We start from the raw sequence: 12,620 nt of genomic DNA on the forward strand, positions 1-12,620 counted from the left end.
TTTGAAGCTTGTTGTTTTCTTGGAAATGTGAGGGAGAAATCGGCGAAAGATGGACTAGTTCACCTGCGAAACACACTTCTTAGTGAGATATTAAAGGAAAATGATCTAAACATCGGCACTCCAACTATAGGATCAGATCTTGTTAGAAAGAGGATGGGAGGTACGAAGGTCCTCTTTGTTCTTGATGATATAAGTGATTCAAAGCAATTAAATTTTCTAGCTGGAGATCCTGCTCTGTTTGGGCCCGGAAGTAGAATAATTATAACAACTAGAGACAAGAGCCTACTTCAGAAAAGTGTAGAGCATAATAAGATATACGAGGTTCAGGAATTAAATTCTGATGAAGCTTTGCAACTCTTTCATTTGAGTGCCTTTGGAAATAACATTTCTAGAGTCGATTGTGCAGAGTTGTCAAAACTTGTGGTAGATTATTGTGGAGGGATTCCATTAGCTCTTCAAATTTTGGGTTCCTCATTCCTTCAATGTGAGATCAAAGAAGATTGGCTGGATGAATGGAAAGAATTTCCAAGAGAAAAGATCTGGAAAGTGTTGAGATCAAGTTATGATGGAATAAACGAAATTGAGAAGGAGATATTTCTTGATATAGCATGTTTTTATCAAGGGAAAGATGTGTACATTGTAAAAGAAATGCTAGATATATGTGGTTTTCGTGCATCGGTAATTGGAGCTCTGATTGATAAGTCTCTCATATCAATTTCAACAAATAACAGCCTGCAGATGCATAATTTGTTACAAGAAATGGGTAGGGCAATTGTTTGCGAACAATGTATTGAAGAGCCCGAAAAATGCCATAGGTTATTTGTTGATGAGGATTTCAATCGGGAATTGAAAACTAATACGGTAAGATCGCGGAATGCATTCACTTCCATTTAAATTTTTTGTATATTGAATTGTATTCACATTTATACTCTGTTCTTTATTCTCAGGAAAGTGCAACGCTACAAGCCATTTTCTTTAACAGGTCTGCGATTAAAGGGATACTCTTGAATCATGTAGACTTCGAAAAGATGTATGATCTAAGGTTGCTATACGTTTATAATTCTAGCCGTAACAAGTACTGCGAAGTAAAAGTTTCTCTTCCCCGTTCTCTTACTTATCTTGACTGGGAGGGATACCCTTTCAAATCTTTGCCATTAAAACTTTGTCCGGAAAATCTTGTTGAGCTTCAAATGCGGAACAGCCAAGTTGAGCAACTTTGGAATGAAGGCCAGGTATGTCTATGTCATTTAACTTCTTACATTAATGTTGTGTAGAAAGTTACTTTGATCAGGCTAAGTTGTTAATTCTTGCAATTTATTGGTTATTTGTTGCAGAATCTTATGAAATTAAGAGTGATGGATCTTGGTTTGTCAAAAAATCTGATGAAAGTTCCAGATCTCTCCCAAAGTCCAAACATTGAGCATATAAATCTGAGTGGAACCGCAATTGAAAGCCTACCTGAAAGCATTGGTAATTTGAAATCTCTTGAGAAACTTGATCTGAGTGGAACTGTGATCAAGTGCCTACCTGCAAGCATCAAAGAAGCTTCTCGGCTGATTAGTCTGCAGTTAACCAATTGCAAGAGCCTTGAATCTTTACCAAAGCTTCCAGGGGTACGTTGGCTTCAAGCACATGGATGCACATCACTCAAGCAAGTGTTGAGCTCAAAGACTGCACTTACATTAGGTTGGGATGAATATAAAAATTCTCAAGGACTTCAAGAGCAACTTACATTTTCAAATTGCATAGGAATGGGATCGGGTGCTTGGCATGATATATTTACTGATTCGCAGATTAGATTTATGCGAATGGCAACTGCATTGTCGAAGCACTTTAAACAAGAAGATATCGAAGTAGCATCTCATCTTGAATTTGAAGAAGAAAGTAAAGTACGTCTCCCTGTCTCTCTCTCTCTCTCTCTGTTGTTAAATTGAATAACTCGGTTTCTTTGCTCTCTAACACATTTATTGATGAACAGGAATATGTTTTTAGATCTCCAGTCTGCGTTGTATGTCCTGGAAATATAATTCCAAGATGGTTGCCAAGTAAAAGTGATACATCTGTACTACGGATCAAACTTGGTCCAGACTTCTTTAACACTAATTTTTTGGGTTTCGCTTATTCGGTTGTTATTGCATTCAAGAATTATAATGTTGGAGGGAGTTTGAGGCTTGGATGTAAAATCAATTTCAAAGGCTATGGAGATCATTGTATCTATCATCGGAGTTGCATGGTTGCCGAATATGGAGAAATCAATGAGTGCAAGTTTGAAACGCCGCACGTGTGCGTCTGGTTTAGTACCTTTGACCATTTAAAGCAAGGAAGCTATAATGGCGTCACTGAGGCCATATTTGACTTCTACCCAATAATAGATGATTGTCCTGATGGCGGAGTCGTTGATTATTCCATGATTAAGGTGAAAAAGTGTGGGATCTTCCCAATGTACGCCCCAGTTGATTGGATATTGGCATCAAGGATGAAACGGGTGAGGGAGCTACGTAGAAGCACACGAAACATTTCCGCATTTAGTAGATCTCATGTTTAACAGGAGGTCAGTCAGATCTGATATGAGTGGAACTGAAATTGAAAGCAGCCTACCTGCAAGCATTGGTGTCACATCCCGATCCAGTCCGCATAGTGAGATATTGTCCGCTTCGCAGTCTCACGGATTTGTTCTTGGGCTTCCACGAAGCCCAAAACGCGTCTCACTATAGGAAGGTGGGCATGTACATATAAGGCACAGGTGGTCCTCTCCCTTGGGCAATGTGGGACTCTACAATTGGTAATTTGAAATATCTTGAGAAACTTGATCTGAGGGGAACCACTATTAAAAACCTACCTGCAAGCATTGGTAAATTGAAATCTCTTGAGAAACTTGATCCGAGTGGAACTGCGATCAAGTGCCTACCTGCAAGCATCAAAGAAGCTTCTCGGCTGATTTGTCTGTGGTTAACCAATTGTAGGAGCCTTGAATCTTTGCCACAGCTCCCAGGCGTACGTTGGCTTCAAGCACATGGCTGCACGTCACTAAACAAAGTGTTGAGCTCAAAATGTTGAGAAAAAGGAATGATTTGGAATGGTCACTTTGTATATTTAATCCCTTTCCTTGATCGTAGGAGTGTTGGTGAAATAATATCTTGTATAGGCTGATTTGTAGGATCTAAATTGATCCCCGTGTTGTATATAATCTCTTGTACCAATACATTACAATATATGACATTCAGTTTTTACATGGCATCCGAGCAGCAACGCTCCTGGTGACCTACATCAACCTTCCGCTCAAAACACTAGCCTGTTCCCATGGCTGAACCTACCAAAACCGAAAAGCCCTCAACCAAGCTTGAGGCAAACCCATGCGATGATCCAAATCATCCGATGTACCTGCACCATTCAGATCATCCTGTTAGCCTTATTAGGTTATACAATTAAAACACAAACGAACGAGTGACTAACCTGATTCCAACGGCAGCCATGGAAGTCGAACACGAAAGGAAATGGGCATGGCAACACCAAGATCTTCTATAAGTTCCTAGCCGAATACAACTACTCTATGGGAAGCATTATGTTTTGTGTTCTAGGGCTTATAGGGACCAGTGTTTTTATATAGGCTAAAAGCTAGGGTTTCCATCCATAAAGGAAACCTAAACTTACTTTATTAGCCTCCAAGTCAAGTATCATAATCATATTCAATTAAGGATTCTATCAATCCTATTTCCAATATAAGACACCTTATATAGGATTGATATCTTTAAGAGATCAAATCACAATTAACATTATTCTCCAATATTACATTCCTATTACATGTAGTAGACCACTTAAAGGTTGATTTATATTGGATAAATCCAACACATCCCGGTGCCATCCTCGTCCCGCAGCCGCTAAATGAAGAAAATTATGGAACTTGGAGTCGTGCCATGACCATGGCTTTAAGCGCCAAGAATAAGGAAGGCTTTATCGATGGTTCTATTAGCAGACCAAAAAAATCCTCAACCTCTGAATTGCAGCAATGGAACCACTGTAATAACCTCATAAAATCGTGGTTGATATATTCAATCTCAAAGGACATTCGAGCAAGTGTTATCTACAATGAAGTGGCTGCTGAAATCTGGAATGACTTGAAAGATTGTTATTCTCATGCCAACAATATTCATCTCTTTCACATAGAGTAGGTGATTCATGATTGTACTCAATCAAGCATGACCATAAGTGCTTACTACACCAAACTCAAGGCCCTTTGGGATGAGCGTGATGCACTGTGCACCATTCCTATCTTTGAGTGTGGAACTATGAAGGAAGTCATGCAATATAGTGAGAACCAAAAGACTATGAAATTCCTCATGGGACTTGATACATCATATGCTACTGCTCATGGTCAAATTCTACTTATAGACCATCTACCTTCAGTTAACAAGGCGCACTCGCTCATTCTACAAGATGAGAAGCAACGTAGCGTCTCCTCTACCACAACAGCCACACCTGATACTGTAGCCTTCGCAGTTCGAGACAGCGACCGTAACTCCAGGAGAGGCTCCACACCACGGAACCCTCATCTAAAATGTGACCGATGCGATATGGTCGGGCACACTTTGGACACTTGTCGATCACATCTTAAGTGTGACTTTTATGGTTGGAAGGGACATGCAATTGATGCTTGTCGGAAACTCAAGAAGGCCAAGGAGAAGAGCGATGCACAAGATCGGTGTACATCTAAGACATATCATGTCCAGGCCAAGGAAGCATCATCCTCACAATCTAGTCCCGTCAACCTGAGCATCGAGCAATACCAAAATCTCTTGGTGTTGCTAGGCAACAACAAATCACCAACCATGGCCAACCTTGTAGGTGACGCTTCCAGTATCAACAACTTATCAGGTAAATCACTTCGAGGTATTGCTCTTTGGAAAAACAGGGCTCAGATTTTGGATTCAGGGGCAATGGATCACATAGTATGCTCCCCGAATTTGTTCACCACTTGCCTACTAGTGCAAAACCGGACCGTGAACCTTTCCAACGGTATGGCTGCTGCTGTGACACACATAGGGAACATTCGCTTCTATCCTCCTAATTTGATATTACATAATGTGCTATGTGTTCCCTCGTTCCAATTAAACCTGATCGTCGTCAGCAAGCTTGTTAAGCATTCAGATTATATTGCAGCCTTTGCTAAAGACCTATTGTTGCAAGGCCTACACTTGGGGATGATGATTGGGATGGGAACTGAACAAGGAGGACTCTATTATCTCACCATCCAAGATGATAAGGCAGCATGCACGTTTGTTGGGGGCATTGGTTACACCATCTTCACGCCTTTGGCATCAACGCCTTAGGCACATTTCAAATAAAGTTTTTTGTTTGCTATATCATTCTGTTAAAGACGTCGATTTTTGTGAGATTAATGATTGTTCCATTTGTCTTTTGGCTAAACATACTCGTTCTCCTTTTTCCACAAGTTCCATTAGCTCCAAAACACCTTTTGAACTTATTCATGTTGATATTTGGGGTGGCTATCACGTAGCTACATACAATGGCAGTCGTTATTTCTTAACCATCGTTGATGACTTCACACGATGCACTTGGGTTTACTTAATGCACCACAAATCTGACACATCTCATTTTTTAACAACCTTTATCAATCTTCTAGAAACCCAATTTTCTACCAAAATAAAAATTATCCGTAGTGACAATGGTCCCAAATTCACCATGGCCAAATATTACTTTGACAAAGGAATTATACATCATACCAGTTGTGTCAATACCCCTTAAGAAAATGAGGTGGTCGAAAGAAAGCACTGTCACCTTCTCAACACCGCCCGTGCACTTCTTTTCCCAGCAAAACTCCCTAAACAATTTTGGGGGGACGCCATTTTAACAGCCACTTACCTTATCAATAGAACACCCACACCACTCCTTCACGGCAAAACACCTTACGAAGTTTTCCACCAAAAACAACCCACATATCACCACTTGAAGGTCTTTGGCTGCCTAAGTTTTTCCTCTACCCAAAAGACCCACCAAATTTGATGCACGAGCCACACAATTCATTTTTCTGGGTTATCCTTATGGACAAAAAGGATACCATCTCTACAATCTTCATACTGTAAAAGTTTTTGTTTCTAGAGATGTTTTGTTCCATGAGCACATATTTCCATACTCTTTATATAAACCACAATCTGACGCCATTCCACCATCTGATTTCCCTACCTATTTTGATGATGTTGTATGTCCTATTCTACCTACAACTACCAACGTACCAGCAGTGCCCGATGATAACTCTACTCTAGCACCGTTTGCCCTAGCCATACCTTTTATGCCGGCTGCATCATTTGGTGCACCTGATACAGTACTCAAAGCAGCTCCACCTTGCCTTACGCAACACAGAGAGCCACCTCGCCATCTACAAGATTACCAAGTTGGAGTCCCCCTTCCTTCACGCTCCCACAAGTCATCTACCTTGGCAGCAATCCACACACCAGGTAGTCCTTACCCTTTAGCATATGTGCTTTCTTATGATATGTTTGTTGTGCGGAAGCGGCATTCGACTGTAAGTGAATAGTAAAACAGAACAGAATAAAACCAACACCAACAAGAACACCAAGATTTATACTGGTTCGGCAATGCCTACATCCAGTTTGGAGACGACGGAGTATTCCACTATAATCAATGAGAACATACAATAGTGTTTATCACTCAATTTCCCAAAGACCCAAATAACCCCAAGCTCTCACACTTACAATAGGAAGAGAAAACCAAAAATACAAAGCAAGACAATTTGAGAAAATTCTTCTCTATGCCAAATGGCTTCTTGCTATTTTTCTCTCTGCCTTGTTCTTCTCTACTTCTCCATGCTTATGAGCTACACCTTGCTCTCCTTTTATAGCCAAAGAAAAGCTTCTCAAAGACATCAATGGCCAAAGGCCTAACATCAAGTCAAAAAGAATTAGGCATAAGTGCATCCAATTTTGGTTTCCCACATGTAGCATGCCATCCAACAATTTTGACCACAAAAGTAGCCCAAAGATTTGGACTTTGACTACATGTTTGAGTCAATAATCAACAATCTCCACCTTGACTCAAACCCTCTAAGTAGAACTCCAAATAGTCGTCTCCCAATCCCCCATGGGGCAATCAACAAATTTTACAAATGCCAATCAAGTCTAAGCAGTGCTTAAACTTGTGCAACGAAACTGGCTTTGTTAACATATCGCAGGATTGTCAGCGGTCCCAATCTTCTGAAGAAGAATATCTCCCTCGTCAATAACCTCACGAACAAAATGGAACCTCACGTCAATGTGTTTCGTACGTGCATGATGAACTTGATTCTTTGCTAAATGAATAGCACTCTGACTGTCGCAATGAACATCCACATGGTCTTGTTGAACCCCTAAGTCATCAAGCAACCCTTGAAGCCAGATGGCTTCCTTTATAGCTTCTGTCACAGCCATGTATTCTGCCTCAGTAGTCGACAAAGCAACTGTAGATTGCAGAATCGACCTCCAACTTACTGGACCTCCAGCAATAGAGAATACAAAACCAGTAGTGGACCTACGCTTGTCCAAATCACCTGCGTAATCAGAATCCACATATTCAACAACACATTTACCAGTAACTTTATCCTGCTGGAACAATAAACCAACATCCACAGTACCCAGAATATACCGTAGAATCCATTTCACAGCTTGCCAATGCCCTTTTCCTGGATTATGCATATATCTACTGACAATGCTAACAGCTTGTGAAATATCAGGCCTAGTACACACCATAGCATACATCAAACTACCAACAACATTTGCATAAGGAATTTGAGCCATGTACTGACTCTCTTCAACAGTTTTAGGAGACATAGAAGCGCTAAGTTTGAAATGAGAGGCAAGAGGTGTACTAACCGGTTTTGAATTTTCATTCATCCTGAAACGTTGTAGTACCTTCTTCAAATACTGCTTCTGACACAGACTAATCTTGCCCTTCGCTCTATCTCTTTCAATTTCCATACCTAGTATCTTCCGAGCTTCTCCCAAGTCCTTCATCTCAAATTCATTACTTAGTTGAGTCTTCAACCTTGTAATCTCCACTTTGCTCTTACATGCTATAAGCATATCATCAACATATAAAAGCAGATAAATGAAGGTTCCATCTTGTAGTTTGCGAAAGTATACACAATGGTCATAGTGACTTCTTGTGTACTTTTGCCCGATCATAAATCTATCAAATCGCTTGTACCATTGTCTTGGAGACTGCTTCAAGCCATACAATGATTTTTCCAATTTACAAACCCAATTTTCCTTTCCAGCAACCTTAAAACCTTATGGCTGAGACATATAAATCTCCTCCTCCAAATCACCATGTAAGAATGCAGTCTTGACATCAAGTTGGGCCAACTCAAGGTCAAACTACACAACCAAAGCCAACAAAATACGAATAGAAGAATGTTTTACTACAGGAGAAAATACCTCATTGTAGTCAATACCTTCCTTCTGAGCGTAGCCTTTAGCTACCAATCTGGCTTTGAATCTTACATTGTCTTTTCCCAAAGATTCCATCTTTTTGGCATACACCCATTTACAGCCAATTGCTTTCTTCCCCTTTGGTAACTGAACCAGCTTCCAAGTCTCATTTTTATGAAGAGATTTCATCTCCTCATCCATAGATTTCTTCCACAACTCGCAGTCTGAACTCATGACAGCTTCTTTGTAGGCAGATGGAATATCATCTTCAATAACAGGAAGTGCATATGCCACAATATCAGTAAATCGAGCAGGCTTTCGAATTTCCCTTCTCGATCTTCTGGTTGCAATATAGTCTTGTTGCTGTGGAGGCTCTTGGGTAGGTGCCTCCTCTTCATCATCCTCTTCCTCATCATCAGAATTAACTGTAGGACTAGTGTTTGAAACATCAGACCTTACTGGAACAACTGGAGTCTTCAGTAACTCCACCTGCTTTGAGCTACTCATGGTCTCGGTCGCTTCAGTTTCACCTTCATGCTTGTTCTGATTAACGCAGCCTCATCAAAAGTCACATCTCTGCTTACAACAAATTTCTTCTCATCTAGACACCAGAGTCGGTATCCCTTCACGCCAGTGCTAAAGCCCATAAATAGAGCTTTCTTTGCTCTTGGATCCAACTTGCTTTCTCTGACATGATAGTAAGCAGGACAACCAAATATGTGTAAAAACTTGTAATCAGTACAAGGTTTACCAGACCATACCTCCATGGGCGTTTTGCCCTCGTTCGCAGCAGCTGGCAATCGATTAATGAGGTGGCTTGCATAAGTAATTGCCTCAGCCCAAAATGCCTTGCCTAATCCAGCATTAGACAACATACACCGAACTTTCTCAAGCAAAGTACAGTTCATGCGCTCCGCCACCCCATTCTGTTGCGGTGTCTCCCTAACCTTGAAGTGCCTCACAATACCCTCATCTTGACAAACTTTCAAGAAAGGATCAGACTTATATTCACCCCCATTGTCTGATCTGAGAGTCTTGATCTTTCGACCGCTTTGCGTTTCAATCATCTTTTTCCACTTCAGGAATATCTTCAAGACTTCATCTTTACGCTTCATGGTGTACACCCATATTCTTCTAGAGAAGTCATCAACAAAGGAGACAAAATAATGGCTACCTCCCCAAGATGCATTCTTGGAAGGTCCCCAAACATCAGTGTGAACATAATCAAGAATGCCTTTAGTGTGGTGAATAGCAGTGCCAAATTTTACTCTAGTTTGCTTACCCAACACACAATGCTCACAGAATTCCAATTTGCATGCCTTTGCACCTTTCAATAAGCCTTGTTTCACCAATCCTTGCAACGCTTTTTCACCAGCATGCCCAAGACGCATATGCCATAACCTTGTGGTGTCTGTGCTATCTGCGTCAGCAGCTTCGGTGACAGCTGCTCCACCAATAACTGTATTCCCCTGCAAGAAATACAAGTTATTTCGTCTTGTACCTTTCATCACCACCAGTGCCCCATACACAGCTTTAAGAACTCCACCCTCCATGGTGATCTTGAGACCCTTGGATTCCAATGCACCCAGTGAGATAAGATTTTTCTTCATATCCGGTACATACCGAACATCACTTAATTCTCTGACTGTTCCATCATGCATCTTCAAACAGATTTTGCCTATCCCTTGTGTTTTGCAGGCATTATTATTACCCATCAAAACAACTCCACCATCCAGCTCCTCGAGATTAGAAAACCATTCCCGAATGGGACACATATGATAGGTGCAACCTGAATCCAAAATCCACTCATTTGAGTGACCATCAGCATATGAACTAGTCAAAGCAAACTCGAAATCATCATCTCCAGATTTTGCAATATTTGCTTCAGAACCCGCTTTCTCCTTCTCTTTGTTCTTCAATTTGGGGCAGTCTTTCTTCCAATGCCCCTTTTGGCGACAAAAAGCACATTAATCTATAGCAGGAAACTTCCCTCGTGACTTTGAACGAGATTTTCCCCGCTTCCCAGATTTTCTTTCCTCTGTTCGACCCCTTGCAACAAATGCCTCGGTTTGTGAATTGTGAGTCTTCAATTCCTTCTTACGACACTCATGATTCACCAATGCCGCAGACACCTCATCAAGTTTCACCTCAGATTTTCCATACAACAGAGTAGTTGTCAAATGATCATAATCATCACGCAATGAATTTAACAAACATAGTGCCTTGTCCTCGTCAGGAATTTTCACATCAAGGTTTGCTAAATCAGCAAGTATTTTATTATAATCATTGAGGTGTTCGTGCATAGAGATACCTGGACGATACTGAAATCGGAAGAGTCGCTTCTTCAAGAAGAGACGATTTTCTGCACTCTTGGTCATATACTTCTCCTCCAATTTCGTCCATAACTCCTTAGCAGAAGTTTCCTTCATATACGGGTATTTCAACTCCTTATCAAGGAATGATCGAATAGCAGCACAAGCATGAAGATTAATTCGCGTCCACTGCTTGTCATCAATATCTTCTGGTTTATCTTCCAGAACCATATCCAACTCTTGTTGATACAACACATCCATAACTTCACATTGCCACATACCAAAATTATTAGAGCCATTGAATTTATCAACCTCTAACCTTGTAGTAGTGGTTGGATGTCTATTGGATGTAGACGAAGACGATGCTGACTCCTTCCTTACAGATTCGTCTTTATCTCCAGCCATCTACTCGGCACTGTTCACAAATACGGCACTGTTCACAGGTACAATACTGTTCACAGATACTGTAGCAGTTCACTGTTCACGGAACTGTAGCGCCAACACTATTCACGGAACTGGGCTCTGATACCACTTGTTGTGCGGAAGCGGCATTCGACTGTAAGTGAATAGTAAAACAGAACAGAATAAAACCAACACCAACAAGAACACCAAGATTTATACTGGTTCGGCAATGCCTACATCCAGTTTGGAGACGACAGAGTATTCCACTATAATCAATGAGAACATACAATAGTGTTTATCACTCAATTTCCCAAAGACCCAAATAACCCCAAGCTCTCACACTTACAATAGGAAGAGAAAACCAAAAATACAAAGCAAGACAATTTGAGAAAATTCTTCTCTATGCCAAATGGCTTCTTGCTATTTTTCTCTCTTCCTTGTTCTTCTCTACTTCTCCATGCTTATGAGCTACACCTTGCTCTCCTTTTATAGCCAAAGAAAAGCTTCTCAAAGACATCAATGGCCAAAGGCCTAACATCAAGTCAAAAAGAATTAGGCATAAGTGCATCCAATTTTGGTTTCCCACATGTAGCATGCCATCCAACAATTTTGACCACAAAAGTAGCCCAAAGATTGGACTTTGACTACATGTTTGAGTCAATAATCAACAATGTTATCTCTGCAACATTGGGCTTTCACTATCTCCATATCCATGAAGATCGAACTGAGCTCATTTTTGCAGGCTATGCAGTAGCCACAATGGCGTCTTGCCATGCGCCAGGAAATTGATGCTTTGGAGGCCAATGGGACCTGGACACTCCAACCTTTGCCTCCTGGAAAAAAGCCAGTTGGTTGCAAATGGGTGTACAAGATTAAGCACAACCCGGATGGCACCGTAGAACGCTACAAAGCTAGTTTGGTGGCAAAAGGCTATAACCAAATTGAAGGTCTTGATTACGAAGAAACCTTTGCTCTAGTTGCTAAACTCACCACTGTTCGGTTGCTTGTTGTAGCCGCTACCCAGAATTGGAACCTGTGAAATCCCGTTCCTGGATTTCACTGTTATAATCTACGTATTTGTATTATTGAGATTTTATATTATTTTTTGAGAATTTATTTTAATTTGTTTGAATTAAGATTTTAATTAAATTAGTTACGAAGTTTGAAGTTTGGAGATTAATTATTTAAAATCCGTAGACCTTTCGAGGTCACAATTTATATCGTTGAATAGATTTCGAGATCACGAACATATAGGCGAAAGCCGCTTGCGAGTCCGAGTTTGAACGGTATAATTACGGATATTTGAAGTTGTGTTACTAAACTATATATTTTAATTTATTTTAAAACTCCCACATAGTGGGAGAGGGACCAGGGAGAAATGGAAAATAAAAGGGAACGGACAGAAAAGAAAAGGGAAGGAAGGAGGGTCTGGTTTTGACCCCTTTTTGGGCATTTTCAACCCTTT

At 40.7% G+C, this 12,620-nt stretch overlaps 1 protein-coding gene across 13 annotated transcripts in view; it reads left to right on the forward strand.

Moving 5' to 3' along the window:
* Window positions 1-12,620, forward strand: part of LOC126620704 (disease resistance-like protein DSC1) — a 53,832-nt gene that overhangs the window by 35,504 nt on the left and 5,708 nt on the right. For 4 of the 13 annotated variants that reach the window (XM_050288940.1, XM_050288946.1, XM_050288955.1 and 1 more), the window contains exons 7-8: window positions 1,459-1,889; window positions 1,979-2,301. In XM_050288940.1, coding sequence (XP_050144897.1) covers window positions 1,459-1,889; window positions 1,979-2,301 — 754 coding nt within the window. The other 9 variants (XM_050288934.1, XM_050288960.1, XM_050288948.1 and 6 more) reach the window with 7 other exon arrangements.

The sequence above is a fragment of the Malus sylvestris genome, chromosome 5 (assembly GCF_916048215.2).
Source record: "Malus sylvestris chromosome 5, drMalSylv7.2, whole genome shotgun sequence".
Taxonomy (NCBI): Eukaryota; Viridiplantae; Streptophyta; class Magnoliopsida; order Rosales; family Rosaceae; genus Malus; species Malus sylvestris.